The following is a 20009-nucleotide window of genomic DNA, read 5'->3' on the forward strand; positions in this document are numbered from 1 at the left end:
TACTCAGAAGGAATCACACAAAAGAATGACGATTACAAACAGGCCTAAAAGAATGAGGAAAAGATTACATTTGAAAGGAAATGCCCATATTGTACGCAACAGTGTTGAGATAAAACTGGCAATAGTTCAGTGGGCTGAAAAGGCCAAAATACAAGCTTACGTGGACAGAAAGCTACCATTAAATGATGGGAGTTTTGAGGAAAATACCATGATTGTATGCAGTCAATTCTGTCCCAGTGCATTGCTGAGAAACGGTAAAACTAAAGTTATTTCTATAGTGAACATAGTATAGTACCATACAAAGAAAAAGGACAGTATAGTATACAGTAGTGCAGTACAACACAGTTACTAAACATGGTTGAATCACTGCTAAATAAATACTATGAGAGTATTCTATTATTGTCCCACAGATGTAAATTTGTGCACTGGCATGATAATGACCTACACCGGTTTAACTGTAAAAACACAGCACAGCAGATTTGACAGAATCTTCAGATTTTGCAAACAACACAGAAGACATACGAGTGGCAGCAGTTATCTCCAGAGGAGTATAGTCACTGCCGGCATCTTTCTCTGAAGAAAGAAACTTGAATAAATAATGTACAAACTTAAAAACAGTGACAAAGAAGAAAATAATCATTCTCAGATTTCATCAACATATCCCGAGCACTTAGGTGGAAATGAAGGCCTTCGATTTTTCTCCAACTTTTTTTCTTCTGCACACATTCACACTTTGCAGACAGCAATGGCTTCAGATAGAAAGTTGACTGCATGCCTCTTTTTCTACACTTTTTTTCTTCCAAACAGTATTCAAAAATACTACATGCAAACACTTTTCGTTGTTTGTTTTGACATACGCAAGTACTAGATAGGTGTCATATAGGACAATGGGTAGCGGAGAGTTGTTATACAGTCATAGAAAAGTATTTTGAAACTCAGTTGGGTATACTTTTCTGTCACCTACAACTGTACTGTCCCGATGTAGTAAAACCCATCCATTTGGTACATCTTACAGTTAAAAACAAGCCTTAAGAAGTATTCTTAAATACTGTCTGACTCAGGTCTGCTTGGTACTTTTGATCTTTGCACATTTTCCAACACTGTTCACTCTCGTTCTTTCGCTCTTTTCTCTCTCCCCACATCCAGTTCTGAAAATCACAGCAGTGGGGGATTACACCAGGAAACCCTCTGGCTGCTGCCCTTGCCGCTGCTGCCATCTACCTCCTCTGTTCCTCCTCCTGCACCCTTCTGCTCCATCTCACTGCCTCCTCCAGCGATTCCTGGGTTTCTCTTCACACCCGGGACCTTCGCAGGTACCGGGGAGAGGCGGTGGAGTTGTTGGTGCAGCCTTCGCTGGGGCAGGCGTGCCTGCGGCTTTGCCGACGCTGCTGAGCAGAGCTGGGAGCTCATGCGAGATGGCCTTCTCTATCTTATCCAGCAGACAGCCGCTGGTCCAGCTGCAGTGGTTGGAGAGCTGCTTGAAGCTGGAAACCGGGTTCACCCCGAAGAAGTCCTGGTAGGCCTCCTTGTTGGGCAGGTCGAACTTGCTGACATTCGTCTTGGCCAGAATGGACTTGAAGATGTAGTATTTGTCCGGGTCAGTCACAATATCTTGGAACACCTCGTAGGGGTCGCTAAACCAGCCCAGCTTGTCGTAGTATGTCTGGAGGTAGCGGTCCACCAGCAGGGCATGGATGCGCACACGGATGCCATGCTGGCGGATGAAAGCAATCTTGTTCTCCATCTGGTTCTCAATCACCTAGTACGGACAGAGGGAGAGGGAGATGATAAACGGAGGGGAACAGGAAGACAGAGAGGTTTAGTGCTTCCACTGCACTCAAAATAACAGTTACAAAGGACTTGAGTGCCATCTTCATATCAGTTACTATTTACACAAGGATAAATCCCAGAGTAGATGTGAACTACAAGGTTTTCAGTATATTAAAAAAAAAAAAAAACCTCCTGAGTATATTAAACGTTTGCAAATGTGATCCGGATGAATGTACATGTTGTTTAATGAAGCAATTACTAAATTCATCTCTGTGTATCTAAACTCAAGGAACTGTATTGTAAACAAAAACAAGGCAAGACGTTGTACCTGGTTGAGGTCCTCCAGCAGAGAGATCTCCTCCTTTTTAAAGAGCTCTCGGCTGGTGTCTGCAGCGTACTCCTGAGGCCAGAAGGAGCTGACATAAACCCGAGGGGGCTCTGTGGCATTGATTAACGGTGCCATGCTCCAGAACAGGGCCCCATAGACCCTCATCAGGTCCTGTGTCGTTAGACTGTCAGCCTTGTTGAGGATGAGGCGGATCTGGGACTCACGGCCCTTCATCTGCCTGAAGAGCATCTCCAGCTCCCCACCCACGTCCAGCTTGGTGGGGTCGAACACCAGGAAGATCAGATCAGCTCGATCAATGAACCACTGGCACACCTCGTTGTAAGGGTAACCTGAGGGAGACAAGGAATGTGAGAGAGAGAAAACATGAAAAAATAACATTTTCTAATTCTGTGAACTGCCCAAAATGCAGCACGATGGACAGGACACAAAATTTAACAAATGAGAAGCTTTTTTCACAAGTATTTTTACAGCGGAACCCCAGCCGGGGTTCTGGGATTGTTTTTTTCATGAAATGGAGAAAAACAGGAAAGAGAGGTCACTTTTCCAAAATCACACAAAAGATTCAAGCCCAGACCGTTTTCATAATGGTTTTTTGAGCTCAATTAGGGAGAAGGAAAACACATACTTTCAATGTAAAAATCTCACACTCGCACTGTAAGGGACACAAATGGGTTTGTTGAACACAATTCAGAAGCTTTTTATCAGTCTACACCCATTGTTTACTGTACAAAGCTTAGTGTTGACGAGGTCTGTTAAAAACACATTATAAATAAACATAATTCACTGTACAACTTCAATATTTGATGCATTACTTATGATGGTTGTGGTATGTGTGTAGTTTTGTGTGTCCGCTTACAAGTGATTGCAGAAATATCTGTGTGTGTGTGTGTGTGTGTGTGTGTGTGTGTGTGTGTGTGTGTGTGTGTGTGTGTGTGTGTGTGTGTGTGTTGTATTGATACGTGTGTGTGTGTGTGTGTGTGTGTGTGTGTGTGTGTGTTTGTTGTATTGATACTGTGTGTAGAGTGGTATTCACTGTCAGCTGTTACTCATGTCTGTTTGATGTTGCAGATGCTGTCGTACTGAGTTTACCTACACTGAAAACAGACTCAGCTGATCTCAGCCATTGATCGATCAATTGTGCTTTCGCTGTGACTCACAGCGTGTGTATAAATGTGTGTAGAAGCCTGTGTTGAGTCACCCTGCTAATAACAGCAGCGATTACAGTTTTATGGGTTTCAATGGAGAGCCCTTAGGTCATAGATGCTGTTTCAGAAGCTTTTTCATCCTGGTAGAGAATACTTTTTAGCATGGCAATAGAACAAACTCAAGAGAATGAATATTTGCCATCTGCTGCTTTGATATGGAAATATTTCCATCAGTAATGATCACCTCGTTCCTGCTGCTTGCGGTTCTCAATGATGCCGGGCGTGTCGACGAAGGTGACCCTCTCCAGCAGCGCGTGGGGCATCTCAACGCCCACCAGCCGCTCCAGGAAGCCTTGGCCAAACCTCTCCAGGGGAGAGAAGGACCGTGAGCTGTCTGCTGCCATAACAATGCCCTCGATGGTCCGAAACTTCTCACCGTGCATTATGACGGTGTACTCAGAGGTGGTGGGCTCAGCACCTGGTGGAAGGATGAAGAGGGAATTGGTTCAAATAATTTGTATCTGTGGGTTAAGCTTATTTATTGATTGGTGTAATTTTACCTGAAATTTGGTAGTATAAGTAAGGTAATAGTTTAAATTTTACTTTTGTAAAATAATGCTTAATTAAGTAGTAATTTAGCCTTGATTTAGCATGAGTCACTGTTGACATGTGCTTAGTTAATGCTAAATTACGAGCTAATTTAGCAATAACACCTTCATAGTCCACATATAACAGATGATTAGCGTATGTTTTATCACTATCAATATATTAATTCATTTTATGATTAACGTCTTAACAGATAAAAAAGACATAATTCATAAGTAGATGTTATTTGCATTAATTCTAGCTTAAAAAGCAGTGTTATTCCTATTGCATATTCCATCACTACAGTAGTCGCAGTCCAGTAAGTTTTTAAAGAAGAGAAAACATATTCTCTCGCTCATACATAAAAAGCTGTTCATCATTGTTCAATGCAACAAACTCCAGGGTTTTGTTGCTACAGCCTCACTTAGTCTGCTGTGACCATTAGCTTATGGTGCATAATGTTATTGAACTTTAGATGGATATTGCCCTGTAACTGGCATTTCTGCGACATTTCTCTGACTTTAAGACCCTTCTCTACTTCTGCTACTGTTACATTGCATGATAGCATGTTTTAGTTTTATCACAAAAGTTTAACGTGAAGCTAAGACCGCATACCATACCAATCTTTTTTGTTTCTCATGTCCTTTTCCACTCATTTCCCCTATGATATCTTCAAAGTAAGTGACTCATGAAAATATTGGAAAATACAGCAAATTTTAATGAGCCATTATATTGCAGTTGCCGCTTGTGGACATAGTGGCTACTGTTGCTGAATAGTTACATCGTCTCCCTTCAAGAGAAACTGCAGTATGTGGTAGGTCTTGCGGTGAATAAACATGAAAAGTAAAAGACTAAGTAACTTGTGGTTAATTCACCACAACCTCGGTGATTTACACTTGTAATCACCAACACTGGATAGTAGCTGTGTGTGTTTTTAGTCTGCCACTGATGAGCTGTGTCACAGACAAGCAGGTTTTTGTTTTTTTCAGTGTGAACCTGTGTAGAGTTCCTGGGAGGTGCCGTGAAGACCCAGCAGGTAGTTGATCATGGAGGACTTGCCGACACTCCAGGGTCCCAAAAACAAAACCATGGGCTTAGAGGTGATCTCACCATCTGCAGTGTTTGTGTGTGAGAGAGAGAGAGAGACAGAACGAGAGGGATTGAGAGAAAAGGAACAAGGAGAAAAAATGGCTGCTTTAGACAAAAAAGTTCCTTTTTTTTTAGGATGCTACATTGAGTTGCAACAGTATCTTGCACTATATTGCTGAATAAATATCTCTTGATTCATTGCATTTGATGTTTCAAAATAGTTCATCGTGCATTTTGTTCATTGGATTATTGTTCTGTTAATTTTATGAATTAAGCACAGCTGTGGTTGTTTAGCTGCAACCACAATTCCTGCTCATGTCACCATAATCTGGTGACATGAACAGGGAATTACGAGTAGTTTTCTTATGCCATCTCTAGCTTTAAATTAAAACTTCCACTTGTGCCCAAGGAATATCCATATCATATGGGCCCATTAAATCAGCGGTACTGAGTACACTCATGCTCCCCGGACACTTCAGGGGTTCCCCTCTAGTGCTACCCTCAGTCCAAAGGGTCAACTCAGCACACATGATATCTCATAGCATTATATGCAACAGCTAGAAAATAGCTGGAAAAAAATGATAACACTTTGTGATAAGTACACTGATGTTTAAATGACTGCCTTTACGTATCCTGAGTGTGACCATGTCCTTCCGTTCTGCACCACAAGGTGTCTCAGAGTCACATGACACTCCCTGCTTCATCCTAATACTCTCTGCCTTCAAGTGCTGGAACAAAGTTGTCAGGAGTCTGGCTCACACAAAGTTCCCTTTAATTTTCAGCAGACAGACAGACAGAGACCTTATTGTGCTTCTCTGTGTGCCTGGTTTGAATAATGCCAGGACCTGGCTCCATTTCCACTGAATTTTGACTTTATTTGCACTTCACTGTTTCCATGCAACTCACGTTTATTAAACCATGTACTGTATGTATTTAGCAGCGCGGTGAACTGATAAAGGCTCACAGATGAGCAGGTATGATGTGTTGCTCGTGGAATTCCTATGAGCCATGTTGGCTAGAGGAATAATTATGGTTTTCTACACAACTGTTAACTGTTTGAAAGGGAAACCGGACAAGGTATGGTATCAGCCGATTAACTAAAGAGCCGTGGTATCTGCAGTATTTGTATTTGCACATTTCTTGTTTTATTAGGCTTGGTCCCAGAGTTGTCGTGCCCGACTCACACAAACACAACAAAATGATGTATGCCAGTTGCAGGGAGGCACTTGAAATTCAAATTTTTATACTTGTTCTGTAATTTAGAGTTTACTTTGCAGTTTATGAACTGAACCGCAGTTAAAGTTATAAACAGACATAAACAGGTCATTACCAAGAGTTGGTTTTCCGCCGTTGCTGATGTGCACCCATAAAACCTCGATACACTGTTTGTGATATTTGCCTGTACAAAGCCAACTGTGCAGTACTGTAAATGCTGCTGTAAATGCTGTTTAATCTCCATCAGGACCCTGTTACCTGTGACTTCATACTGCCTGAGCTCGTTGTACTTGTAGGCTTGCTCCATTGGCTTGATGGCTGTGTGGTAGATGTTCAACAGCTTCTTCATAGCAGCTAAAGAGAGCGAGAGAGAGAGGAATTGGGATGTAATAATTGGGAAATAATGGTGAGAAGACATTTTGGACCAAAGCATTATTAATGTGCTCACTACCAATACTGATTACAACATTAGCTTTGGCAGTACGTGATGAATTGCCCAAAAGAAGTTTATTGACTTGAGCCGAGGTGATTAAGAGACTGGCTCTGCTCCAGCACTTCAGCCTCCTGAAATGAACCTGGTTTAACAGAACAGAGAGGCTTTCATGCTGAGGACAGAGTTACACATTTGCACTGATTAATTACCTCTCTCAAGAAATGTCTGCACGCTCTCACACACACACACACACACAAACACATGAATACATGCACGCATACAGCACACACACTCAGACACTCACAAAGGCCTCAGGACCAAGACATCATGAAGCAATTTTTAAAAAAAGTTTCAGCAGAAAAGGCCCCAAAAATTGTCTCCAACTTCCATTCGTTCACATTCGAAAACATCTGTTTTTCTTTTCCACTGACAAAGCAGCTGTAAACATTCCGCTGCATTTTCATTTCAGTCCAGAACTTCAGGCGTATCTGAAGCAAAAGAACTTTGAAACAGTGGGCAGCACAGCGGTTTTATCACGGAAGGTTGGATTTTTTTGATCAGGAGGGCGTGTTTGCATGTTTGGGCGGTCTGTGTCTTACCCTTGTACTCTGCTGAGGGCTCAGCAGTAGCCAGTTGCAGCGTGTCCTCAATGTGGGAGCGGTCCCTCAGCGTCGGGCCTGCTCCCTTATCCACCTCATGTCCTGATCAGAGGATCACACTGTGAGTCAACTGCAACAGCCCTTAAATGCATTTACCTGTGACTGCAGGGAACTAGTATCTGACAAAAAAGGCATTGAAAGTTATTCTGAATATTTCTACGGCATACACTAACAATTAATGACAGTATTATATCTGTGAAATAAACTACAATCTATTATCCACTAAAGTTTTCAAAAGCACTTAATAGTCAGAACTCCACCAACATGGTTACAAAATGAATGTGATTCCCGGGGTAAAGGGTGTCCTTAGCCCGTGAGTGACCAGACCATCTGGGCTGAGCACAGGCCCAACTGTTATATCATGGTGTGACCATCTATCGGTCTATTCCTTTCCTCTGCTATTTCAGTCTGTTTATTTCTGTACCAGAGGCTGTTGGTAATTCCTCCTTAGCTACACACAGTGTCATATTCTGGGACGTTGGCATGCCCGAGAGAGAGAAAAAGAGGAAGACAGAGAGATAGAAACTGTCATTTCACGACCCATATCAGTTAAATGCATCCAGTGAAACAAGATTCACATTTCCAAATCAAATATTTGGTAACACTTTCTCATAAAGCACACTTTATGCAAGTTGTAAGTGATGGCTTTATAAACATTTATGAGCGCTTTAACAGCTTTTGCATTGCCAGGTTGTGAAAAATCCCTTTGAATGGTGTATTTTTCTCCAGCTTGACTTGTTTTTGTTAATATGATTAAAACATTTATAAGTGGATTTTGGTCTGGATGCCCTGCAACTAATTTCCTGTTAGCAGTGTTACCCATTGAATGAGCCATCCTGGGGGATCATAAGTATGAATTAAAGGACTAGTTAGACATGTTTGGGAAGTACGCTTATTTTCTTTCCTGTCGAGACTTAGATGAGAAGATTGACACCTTTTTCATGTCTGTACAGTAAGAAGCTACAGCCAGCAGCCAGATTATCTTAGCATAAAGACTGGAAACAAGGTGAAATGGCTCGCCCAGCCTCCCAGCACCTCTCGAGGTCACTAATTAACACTTTGTATGTAAAAAAACCCAAGTATGCTGTGGTTTCAAGTTGGGACTATTTCTTGGCATAGAACCCCACTTAAAAGCACAAGCTGATTCCACCCATTTACAGTGTTTATGCTGTCCTAAGCAAATTGGCTGCTGGCTGTAGATTCATATTTAACGCAAAGGAAAGCGAGTGAGCAAGTTCCTCTGGAAAATGAATACATCAATACACCAGCCAAAGAGGGGCTGGTGTATTCATGAACCCAGACCTGTTCTTATTATTAGCTTATTAGCTATAAGATCAAGCTTTTCCTAACTCTGAATTTATTACCCTGGATGTTCAAAGAATTTTCAACAACTAGGTCAAAAAAGACGACACTCATTACATTAAACTACCTCCAGTGACATTCCATTACATTCACCTCTCGTATACTGAATTAAGTAATGAAGGGGGATCAGAGTAAGAGATGGGAAGCTCTTCTAAGACTCAGCCCTCATGTTTTATAGCAGGTGTCAACACCCAGACACCAGATAATGGCGTGCTTCCTTAATTACAGAAGTACCGACAGGGTGGGGACAGATTTACCGTAACAGGATCCCTCCTACTCTACCTTGAGCTGAGAATGGAGACAAGACATTGGCCTGTGGTGTAAATGAAAAGATTTAAGTTACCTCTATGCTGCAGCTTTACCTTTAAGATGTCAGGAAATGAACATTAATACTTGCTACCTTAAAGTTATGCATAATATCTATAAATACTGTATATCTGTAAATCCAGATGTTATTATATTACAATATAATACCTTTAGCGTGAGACTCCTCTGAGGTCACCTCCTCCACTGTTGCCTCCTCTGCTGTGGTGTCCACAGGTACATCCACCAAAGCTACTTTCTCTACAGGTTCTGGTGTAACTTCATCCAGAACAGGCTCTGGCTCTACTTCAGGAATCACCTCTGGCTCTAGTTCTGGCTCTGAAACCACTTCAGTCTCAGGCTCTGAAGTTACTTCAGGTTCAGCCTCAGATTCTGCTGTGACTTCTGGCTGTGTTTCCTCAGGTTCCGAGTCTGCTGTAGGAACCTCCTCTGTCTCTGCTTCTGGTTCAGACTCAGCCACTGCAACCTCCTCCTCAGCTGCATCCCCAGACACAGCAGCTTCCTCCTCTACAACCTCGTTCAGGACAGTTTCCACACTTTCCTCTTCCTCAGCTGCTGCCTCTGTTTCCTCCTGTGTGTTGTCTCCTTCTGGTGCCTCAACAGTCTCTTCAACCGTTTCTTCAGCAGGAGGTTCTTCCTCTTCTGCAACTTCTTCCTGAGGCTCAGTCACTTCTTCTTCCTCATGCGATAATTGCTCCTCTGCTTCATCCTCTCCTTCCTCAGTTTTCTCCTCCTCTTCCTCTTCGGATGATGCAACTTCCTTAGCCTCTTCCTCTTCCTCCACAATTTGATCCTCCAATGACTCTGCCTCCTGTAAAGGCTCTTCCTCAGCCTCTTCCTCAGATATCACCTCTTTTTCTTCCTCTTCCTCTACTACCTCCTCCTGGGAAGCTGTCTCCTCCTGCTCTTCTTCTCCATCACTTGCCACCTCCTCAGTGGGAGCTGCTTCCTCCTCCTCCTCCTCTTCAAGCTCCGAGTTGGAGGCTGGCTCTTCCTTTTCAGCATCAGTGCTTAAAGCTGACGGGGGCTTGCAGGGCTGACACATGGCCCTCTCCGGGGCCGGGGTGTCGTTGGAGGAGCTCTGGCTGGCGTGCTCCTCTGTTGTGTCACATCCGCAGGAGAAAAGGTCTCCCTCTGGCTGCTGGAGCTGCAGACGCACCAGAGGCTCTTCATCATGGATGGAAGACCCCGCCAGGAGATCTGCGAGGGTTGAAGAAAGACAGAATATGGGATTGTCACTGTTCAATAACAGTTCAGCTTATAGATGTATTTTGACTCCCAGACAGTGTTTTATCAGCAATGTTTTACACCAAGACAAAAAAAAAGGTCCTTGATTTAAAATGTATAGAATTCATCCCTGATCAGCAAAACATATGCACAACGACAGAGGCCTGTTATATTCCACCTATTAAATACCAAAGTCTGGTAAAAAGTTAAACACTAGAGGTTGAAGTCAGGATGTTGTTTAGCTCTGAGGAAGTGTTTTATTGTAAATTAGTACAGCAATGATTTGTGAGACCTATGGCAGTTATAGTGACGGAGATGTTTTTGTCAAAGCGATAGGGATCCATAAGGCTGAAAAACATGAAACAAAACAAATGCACTGGAATGTATTTCTGACCAATCAGGCTGCACGGTGTAATCTCGCCGGACATCGGCAGTCATCGGTCACACGTTGTTCGTTACGTCAGTGCTTGACCAGTGCTCAGTCACAGTGCAAGAAAAGAGCAGATCAGATGTTCAACACATCCCTAATTTAAGACTCAGATTTCAGCTCCTTGAATGGTGACTCTAAGGCATGGACTATTTGAGGCTGACAGTTGTGTAGAGGATCTAAAAGAAGACAGCTGAGTGGACAGGATTGCTTGGAACAGAATAATGTATTTACTGCCTTTACATAGTTTTATTACTGTTACTGTCATGTTTTAATTTACTTAATTAAAAGGAATTTCCACGAAACAAAGGAAATGTACATGAATCTTTGCCAGTTTTTAGTTTGTGTATAAACACTGCTAAAACCAAATGGAATGTAAACCTGTAAAATGAGTATAGAGCTTGACTATTATGAATGTCTGACACAATACTTTGCACCAATAGTTTTTTTGCTCATATCCAATATCCCTAAAATCTGAGTATTGCAAAGAAAATGGAATTATTCAAGAACGAAACAGCATGTCACCATATGAAAGTAAAATCCTAATACCCAAACTACAATGGTACTACCAAAAATTCTAATAATTATAAAACATATGTATACGACATTTAACTCAGCATATACTTTATGTCTGTACTTTCTCCCTAAATAATCCTGTGCATTTCTTTTTTGCTAAGTTAGTGATTGACATAACTGCTATTTTGATTTAGACCAAAGACCAAAACCAAAGATGGTAAAAAAAAATTAATTAATTAAAAAAAATATATATATATATATATATATATACATATACATACACACAAACACATATATATAATAGCTAGACATTTACAAGCTGCTCGCAGACACGCTTCAGATCACATGCATGTAAACAGACATCAGCACTGCTAAGCATTATACAGCAGATTACAGTTACTATGGTTTCAAAACAATCATATCTAAAACAGGGGACTCCCTCTCTATTACACCACATGCATACATGTACATTAGATACTCTTCACAACCACAGTGTACAAAGAGCACAAGGCCATGACCTCTGTTTAATTATAACTGCCTATGATGTCTTAGGACAGAGGAACACATATCTGTACACAGTGCGATATGAGGCAGCTAAATGTATGTCTACAGTTCATGTTACAAGATGGGCTCAGTGAGCGGGATGAAGACTAATAGCTGGAGGCAGCTGTTACAGGTTTTACATGTTGGTAAGGTTTCTGGACAAGTGCCCATCTTGAGCGAAAAGGCTAATATTAAGGAAGAAGCTAACTGTGTGTGTCTGCTGTTTAGTGCTGAGCAGGGAGTGCACAGTGTGTTTTTATAACTTATTCAAAGACAGCTGCCTGCTGTAGGTGAAAAAGACGCTAGCAGTGAGAGCCATGAAAGTGAATCAAAACAGTAATGTTCAGGGCTGGACAGCTAAACAATCAGCTGAAACTCTCTGTGAAGCTCCACTTAGCCACGGGGGGCTGCAGATTCAGGTGGTAATTCTCTGTAGGCTTCATCACTACGAGTGACCCCTTTCACGATGTCACACTGTTTTGTCATTTGAAAAAACAGCGATGAACATACAGAGAATATAAATATTCATTTTATCATGCTTAATACGATGCTGGAGTTCTTGTGAAATGTTGATGTTGTAAAGTTAGCCCCTCCACTTGCCAGGTCTTCTTTACTTTCTTCTTTCTCAAAATGATGATTGACAGCACCCAGAGTAAGGCTGGATATTGAACACTATTTATTGATAAGCCAGCATTACCAACCAGCCCACAGTCCTGACTCTTAAAAGACCACATACACCCACACAGGTGTTTTCAATTACTCTGGCTGACTCTAGCGAAAACACAAATTCTGGTTCCGAACCTCTTTATTACACAAATCTCATCAGTTCAGCAAAGTGAAATCAAACAGCAGTTCAGTCTAATTATCAGGCTTGTATCATCGCAGCCTTAGATTTTGAGGGATGTAATACGAAAACCTGAAAATTTAAATAGCTAACAAAAAAATAAATAAATAAAATGAATTCCAATTAAGTCCATTGTGTCTGCTCTAATCATAAGCATGCATGACATGACAAGGTGCATCACCAAGTGGTCTTCCCTGAAGTGTCTATGGGAAGTTTCACATACAGTAATGTGGCTATTAACTACTATCTGTTTTAAATGTGGGTGTGAAAGTACCAATGTAGACCCTTGAAGCAGGGCCCACCAAACCAAAATCAGCTGCTTCTGAGTCAAAGTATATTTGTATATTGGGTTTGGTTCGAGGGCTTAACACTCAGCTAGCAGTCCGAAATGATGCTTGTAGTACTCCATGTACGCTCCTGTTCTTCCACTGTCCCACAGGATGGTTCCTTTCCCCTATTTTAAAGCCCTGAATCATATACAAGTCAATTTTGTTCGCATCATGTGGCTTGTCAGCTCTAGTAACTGGAAGCTTTGTTAGCTTATCACCTCCTGAGGGGAATGTCAGTGTTAGTGACCAGAACATCAAGCCTATGTTTCCAGAGCATCCACGTTCTGAAATGTGATAAATCAGTTTTGTTCAATAATGTTTTGTGCATTGTGATGTTGGCTTAGTTTTACAAACAGTAACAATCAACTAAGGTAAGAATGCGGTCATGGCAGGACACGTGTATTGTAATACGAACCCAGTCAAACCATACAACTTAAACTAATGGATTTCCAGTGTATTGCCTGGCCATCACTGATCCACCATGGTGATGCACTGTATCCTAACTGGCTAAAGAGTTTATTCCCAAAATCAAAATCATTAGAGATAAAGAATAAAGTCCAGCCCACACGTCACACATATTCATTGTGTACAGTCTCACTGTCACTGGCAGAGGTCGAGGTATGAGCCATGCCTGTCCAGCACTCTGGTATTCAGTATGGCCTCGGGCTTGTAAGATGTGTCTTGGCCAGACTTAAGTGTACTGTAGGTGTCAGTAACTGAGTGAAACAAATGACAAGGAGATTTGTGAGGGGTAACCTGAGGAGGGCAGTTGGATGCTGTTCTGATCGAGTCATGAGGCAGGTCCGGATGTTGTCCAAAGACACCACTACAGTACTGTCTGCGTTGTAACTTGAACAGCAGCAGTGGTCAAGATCCTGATGTGAGTTGGTGAAGATGAGCTGCCAAAGTTCAATGATGCTACATAACAAGATCAGTACTTAATGACCATTCATCAGTTTGTTTCTGTTTCATCTGATGAGATAAATGATCCATGTATTGCCTGGTTTATGTAGGAAGCAGATATCAGTACACCTTGTTGTCATAATTTAGAGATGAGCCCTCTGTCTTGATAACTGCCGAAAGAACAGGGAACATCAGGTTTAAAACAACTGCTATTCACACGAATCCTGTAAACTCAAATCATTTGCAATCATACAAGCTGAATTTAGTTTACTGGCTTTTCCCCACACTGCATGCCTTGAGATAGTTATGAAGATAAACCAGAAGGATCATTTTCTGCTGTGCTAGTGGTTCGTGATGGCAAAATTAAATTAAAGTTAACATAATTAGGAGGATGGAAAAAGATGTGCCACTGGGGGAGGAAAATATGAGAGACACAATACATGTGAAAATAATATTGTGGGATTTCTGAGACATATTCTGTCAAGATTTACATAATAAATAAGGGAGGAATTTGCAGACAAATACACAAAACAATACATTACTATATTATTAGGGAAAACCCAATAAGCATTTTCCCAAGTAGGTTCTGTTCAATGTAAGTCTGTCAGTCTGTTGGTCCACCACTTTGACCCAGACTGAAATATCTCAACAACGATTGGATGGATTGCCATGAAATTTGGTACAGACATTCACATCCCTGTCAGGATAAATTGTAATCACTTTGGGGATCCTTTCACTTTTCATCCAGCGCCATCATCAGGTCAAAATTCCAATTTGTCCAATATTTTTTTCATGACTACATACGTGCAAAACTAATGATATTCCCATCAGCCTTAGCTTTAGTTTGTGTTTGGGGCTAATTAGCAAAAATGTTCACCAGGATGGTGAACAAGGTAAACGTTATACCTGCTAAAGATCAGGATGTTAGCATTATCACTGTTAGCACATTAGCATGCTGATGCTGGTATTTGGCCCAAAGTTTCTCTGTGCCTAAGTAGAACATCACAGAGCCGCTAGCATGGCTGTAGACTCTTTGTCTTGTTAGCTTACATGTGAATGTAAGGATGGTCACTACCTGCCTAGGTGATGTCACATACCCCTGGATGCATGTTGATTGTAGCATTAGGCTACTGTGTGAGCAGAGAACAGAGCAATCCACTGAGCAAGGCACAGGTGGCCATTAAGGATCGTGATTTATTTTGCGTGATTGTAGAGAAATTAAATGTATTTGGGGATGCAGGTAGATACCTGAATACTTTAAACTATGCTTCATAAGTAATTTGAGGTGTTTTTTTTTAACCACATGTTGTTTTTTGTTTGTTTTTGACCTACATACAAAAAACAATGACATCCAACACTCCAGGCCATGGAGTGTGAGTAGCTGATACAGAAACAAGACTCGGTCAAAACCTTGTATGTGGCTAGTATGCCCTTTATCTGTTTGCTTCTCTCCTAAGGTCTGTGCTCACATATACAGTAATTTAATACAGCTTAATTTCAAATAAAGCTGCTCTTAATTACATGTTTTTCTGTTTAATTTGTCAGACAACGGAACAATTAAGAAATACTGACTGAAACGCGGCCCATTAAGACGACATGTTAACCAGTAGTCACTTTCAGGCAAGTTGCTGCTCTGCACTGTTAATATCCTGATTTCATAACTCGACGTCGTCTGATGAAATCACCACACACATAAGTTAAAGACAATGGCTTTGCTGTGCAGCTACATTTACTTGTAAAATGATAACCCAAAGAATGTTAGAAGCTCATTCACGCCTATGCAACTGCTCTGCGGTCAATTGATATGAGACGCATAGAGAGGTGTGCCTGCGGAGAGAAAGCCCGACTTCAGGCTCACGGGGAAACACTGACGACTCTCTTCTACAGAAAGTAGCTAAGGTTTGTCCAAAAAGTCGCTAGATTTTTTGCTGGGTGCTTTTGTGAAGAAAAGTCGATTAAGGTGTCTAGTGACAAGGAGCTAAATTCGCAACAATGCCTGTAAATGCCCCCCTGATGACATTATACAATTGTTTATTTCCAATTCATTTTTAAAGAGCAACAGCCAATGTGGAAACTCCAGCAGACAGCCGACCGACCAATGGTGTAACTTCAGTACTCAGTCACAAATATTGACAGTAATAGGGCCCCGCTGTTGCGGTCTAGCCAAAAATGTACTTATTTCCTTCAGCCAACATTGTTGTTTCAGCAGTGAGTCCAGTACACATGTTGGCACAAAGTGGCCTTTTTTTTTTCTTTTTGAAGCAGTATTAATAGCTGCTAGTCTTTATATATCTAATGTGTTTGCAAACAATTACCTATCTACAAACAGATTCTGAGCAATGCATGCATTTATTTGGAATTGCATTTCTGGCCACCAAATGTAATTCCTATATTCACTCTCTTTTTAGCTCTGTTTTGTTCTCCACCAACTCAAGAGGGAAGCATCTACATCTTTAGCCGCTAAATGCTCCTCTGTGTTCACCCGCTAGCCACTGGCTGGGCAGGTAGTGTACAGCTCTTTTGTTGCTGCAAACAGCTGCCTGCTGGGACTGAAACAAGGTTAGTGAGACCGCTGACACTGATTAATATTCCTTTTAGCATAAATAAAGTACACATCTGTCGGATTTTTCAAAAATAAAAAAATAAATGAAAGTACAATATACCACCAATAGACAAGTATGCTGTGTGATCATTGATGTGAAATGTCCTTTTTTTTTACATTTTGGAAGTAACAAAGTATAGTGAGAAGTCAGAATTGTGTGCAGTTAAAAAAAATCAGCTCATTATATCTGGAGTTATTAGTTTGGTTTGAAGATCTTTGGACCGTTTTTGCCACTATCAAAATGTAGTGTAATGTGCCTCTCTGGTGGTTCCTCTCTCCGGTACCCTGCTGTTGCTGCAGTGAAGCCTGGGCAGAGTACAGTGTCATGGGAACAGAGTGGGACAGGTGCCTGGGTGCTGGACGGTGGATGGTACATCTCTGAGACAGAAATAGTCGCACAATGAGTCTGTGGGTGAAAAGAATGAGGGATAATTCCACCCCTATTTTCAGGAAGTATGACGCTCCTCTCCTCCCTTTGATTGTCATGAGGCTGGCCTGCAGCTCTGCCGCACTATTGCTCACATTCCTGCAACAGTGTGTGGCTGTGCCTGACTCAGAATCTTTTCAAAGACAAAGTACAGTAGATGCTTTAGCACTAGGAGTGGTGATATACAGCCTGCATACTGTGTAATTCGGGGGTAAAAGACTGACTGAATGAATAAGTTAATATGCTTACATACATGCAAAATTCTCCTTTTTAGACGTCAGTTCCTAAAAAAAAAGCAATCAGGGACAGAAACAAACATGCAAGCAGCAGTGGTTTTGCACCTCTGGCTCATTTATAAACAATCAGCATTAATTACGGCTGATTAGCCCTAGGTGGGGGAGGGGTGCTTTTTCTAAATTATTACTCTATACAACATGTTTGAGCTCTGCTTATCACTGTCCTGTAAGCCTCACAGATTTATCTCATCAGTGTGTACGCCATTTTTGTCAAATGTCACTCTTTCTGAGACATGCCTACACTCACACAAATCTAACTGGGGGGTTGTTGCCGCTCGAGCTCCGTCACTACTTCAATTGATTTCCACTTACCTCGACTTTTAATAGTACTTGACCATCTAGTTATGTAATTTTAAACAGCCCAACTGATGGGCTACTGTACTCTGGTCCTACATGCCCTCTGCTGAGCTCTCTCATGCCTGTTTTAGCTGGGACATCCCCTGGACATGGACCCTGCTGACTGGAATGACAGATTAGCAGCTCTGCAGACAGAGCAGAGTGGGAGTGATGAGGCTTTATTGAGAAATGAAATACAGCTCCGGCTTTAGCTTTATATACGGGGTCTATTTGTACTCATGTATGCCGTTAAGATTGAGTCATAGTTTCAAGCATGTGAGTGAAACTTTACGTGTGAATATGTACATGATAAACGTGTGCGTGCATTCCCCGGAGTCTTTAAGAGATGTGTATCAGTGCACGGCATTGGTGACCACAGTATCTGGTGACGACTTTGTCTGACTGATGCCTGACACCTGACTACGGCAAATTGTGGGGACCAAAATGAACCAGTGCAAGGACAGACAAGGGTATTCTCTGCCTCAGCCGTAACCAAGTCACTTAACAGTTTTCTGAGCAGGAAAGCAGTGATTGTGATGTATAAACCTCGAATGAGTGTGTCATGGCTGTAATTTCTGATTGGCTCAGTTTAAAAATCAATTGATTTCTCTGACAGTGAATGAAAGGTCGCCTGTCAAAGAATAAAAGACTGTGACATGCCAAATTCCTAACTTAAGCACAAGACTGGTGGGGTGGAGTTACATACATGCATGAAACTGCTGTGAAAGGAGAGTCAAGCTGAAAGAGATCCAGTGGGAAAACTAATAATTTCAGCCAACTTTTGCTTTGGCTGCCACACAGAGTGTGACTCTTTGTAGTGAGTCCAATTCACTCTGTCAGTACTGTCATTGTGTTTCTCTCTAGGGCAGAGAGAATAAGCAGCAGACAGGACAGTTTCCATCAGCTGGTGTCACACCTCAGCCCTGACATTTCCACTTGTACAACCACAAATCTCCACACTGCACCACACGATAACATACAGTACACTTCTATGTATACTGTGGTGTTTATAGCTGCCTGTCAAACTTTTAAAATGTTTCAACACAACTCTCGCCACATTAGGCTATGGAATACAGAAAAGAGGGACCAATCTCCGAGGAAATGGAAGCTCTGTGAAACACTGCACATTCGATAAACTGAGAACGCAGCTCTCACCTTGACCCCTTTCACTTACAACCTAAAACTGACAGGAAGCAAATTATTGTGCAATATCAATGCATAGGTAATAGGTAATTTATTATCACATATTTATTCATTAAATAATTCAACAAAAAAGATACATATCCTCTAACTGTTCCGTTATTAATGACCTACAAACCATTGCACACAGTCACAACAAGCCTCGGCTAGACATACAAAGCTCGGATATGTTCAAAGACACAGACCAAATTCATATCTAGCCATCCAAATGCAGTGGATCTGCATGTCACACACACCACAGCTATTTAAATAACTCCCTAAATGTATCTCACAGCGCTACATATCTTAAATATTTCCCCCAAGCCCCATCGGAATACACCATACCTGCAGAAGACACGGCCAGCAGAGACAGCAAGCAGCACACACACACCAGAGACTTCATTTTGGCTGCCAGGGGCCTTCTCCTCATCCACCCCTCTTATATATACTGCTCCGGCTGAAGGTCAGAGGGCATGCCACTGGAGGTGGGGTGCAGCAACTGCACCCGTATCAGCTATTGTGTCAGAACAGTTGCCTGGCCAAATCAGGGAAGTTGAGAGCACAAAGACACAGAAAGAGTTTTGCTGGTTATGTTGTAGTCTTGTATTTTTAACACTAATTGTAAAATAATAACAATTTAGCAAGACTATGCTAAAGCTATAGGTTTCGAAGAGCTAATCTCTGCAAACTTCTACCTTCGAGTTACCAATACCATTCATTACTATCTTCACCAAAATTGACATCAAATTCAAATATTGCTGTCTAATATACACATTTCTCACAGCTGAAGATCTAGAGTTACTGTGCTCCTATTAAGAAGATTAAAATGAGGCCTGTGTGCCACCTGTGTTTATCACACTTGAACTCTCCTCCCTTCGGAGGAGTTGCTCCACATCACCACCTGGTGGACAGAAAGGGTGATCTGTATAATTGAAGCATACCAGCAAACAGAAGGGGTGTAATAAAAAAAGTACAAATTTTATTATTTTTTTTTCATCTTTACAAAGGCCTGTTTACCCAAGTTTTTTTTTATAAACAAAATATAACAGCTTCTCATCGACTTGGACTGATGGAAAAAAAAAAAAAAAACAAACAAAAAATATATATATATATAAAAAATACTTGTCACCGAAAAATGGAAAACGGGACAAGACAAATGGATAGACAGAAAAGCAGATCACAATAAACAGATTGTTAAATTGTGTCACAGCAAAGAGCTTACAACAAATAAATGGCAAAAAAAAAAAAAAAAAAAACAACAATCTTCCTGATCATTGATTCAGGCAGTACAGAACAGCAAGTGCTTCAGATCAAATATCTCAAAATTCCACCAAAAGACAGCAGTGCTGCAACAAAATGTACAGACACATGTGGGGACCAAGTGTTTTTCTGACCGATAACAAGGCTCAGCTAAACTCAGGCTGAGGCTTAACATCTGCCAGCAGAACA

General features: G+C 41.5%; 1 protein-coding gene across 1 annotated transcript; it reads right to left on the minus strand.

Moving 5' to 3' along the window:
• LOC120799901 (sarcalumenin-like) lies at positions 1-19022 on the minus strand. Its single transcript, XM_040145397.1, has 8 exons — positions 18906-19022; positions 9082-10131; positions 7186-7287; positions 6412-6507; positions 4846-4962; positions 3509-3742; positions 2099-2448; positions 1-1759 (listed from the first exon to the last, which is right to left on the minus strand). The coding sequence occupies exons 1-8, from the start codon at positions 18988-18990 to the stop codon at positions 1259-1261; spliced, it is 2535 nt and encodes an 844-aa protein (XP_040001331.1). The 5' UTR covers positions 18991-19022; the 3' UTR covers positions 1-1258.
• Between the last annotated feature and the right edge of the window lie 987 nt (positions 19023-20009).

Source organism: Xiphias gladius, chromosome 15, assembly GCF_016859285.1.
Source record: "Xiphias gladius isolate SHS-SW01 ecotype Sanya breed wild chromosome 15, ASM1685928v1, whole genome shotgun sequence".
Lineage (NCBI taxonomy): Eukaryota > Metazoa > Chordata > Actinopteri > Istiophoriformes > Xiphiidae > Xiphias > Xiphias gladius.

What these genes read in the sequence shown, in the direction of transcription:
- LOC120799901 (XM_040145397.1), bottom strand. Translation starts at nt 18,990, where the DNA reads ATGAGGAGAAGGCCCCTGGCAGCCAAAATGAAGTCTCTGGTGTGTGTG. An exon ending in GCTGGCCGTGTCTTCTGCAG is followed by an intron (nt 10,132 to 18,905) that starts GTATGGTGTATT and finishes CAACCCTCGCAG; the next exon opens with ATCTCCTGGCGGGGTCTTCC. An exon ending in GCCCTCAGCAGAGTACAAGG is followed by an intron (nt 6,508 to 7,185) that starts GTAAGACACAGA and finishes CGCTCTCTTTAG; the next exon opens with CTGCTATGAAGAAGCTGTTG.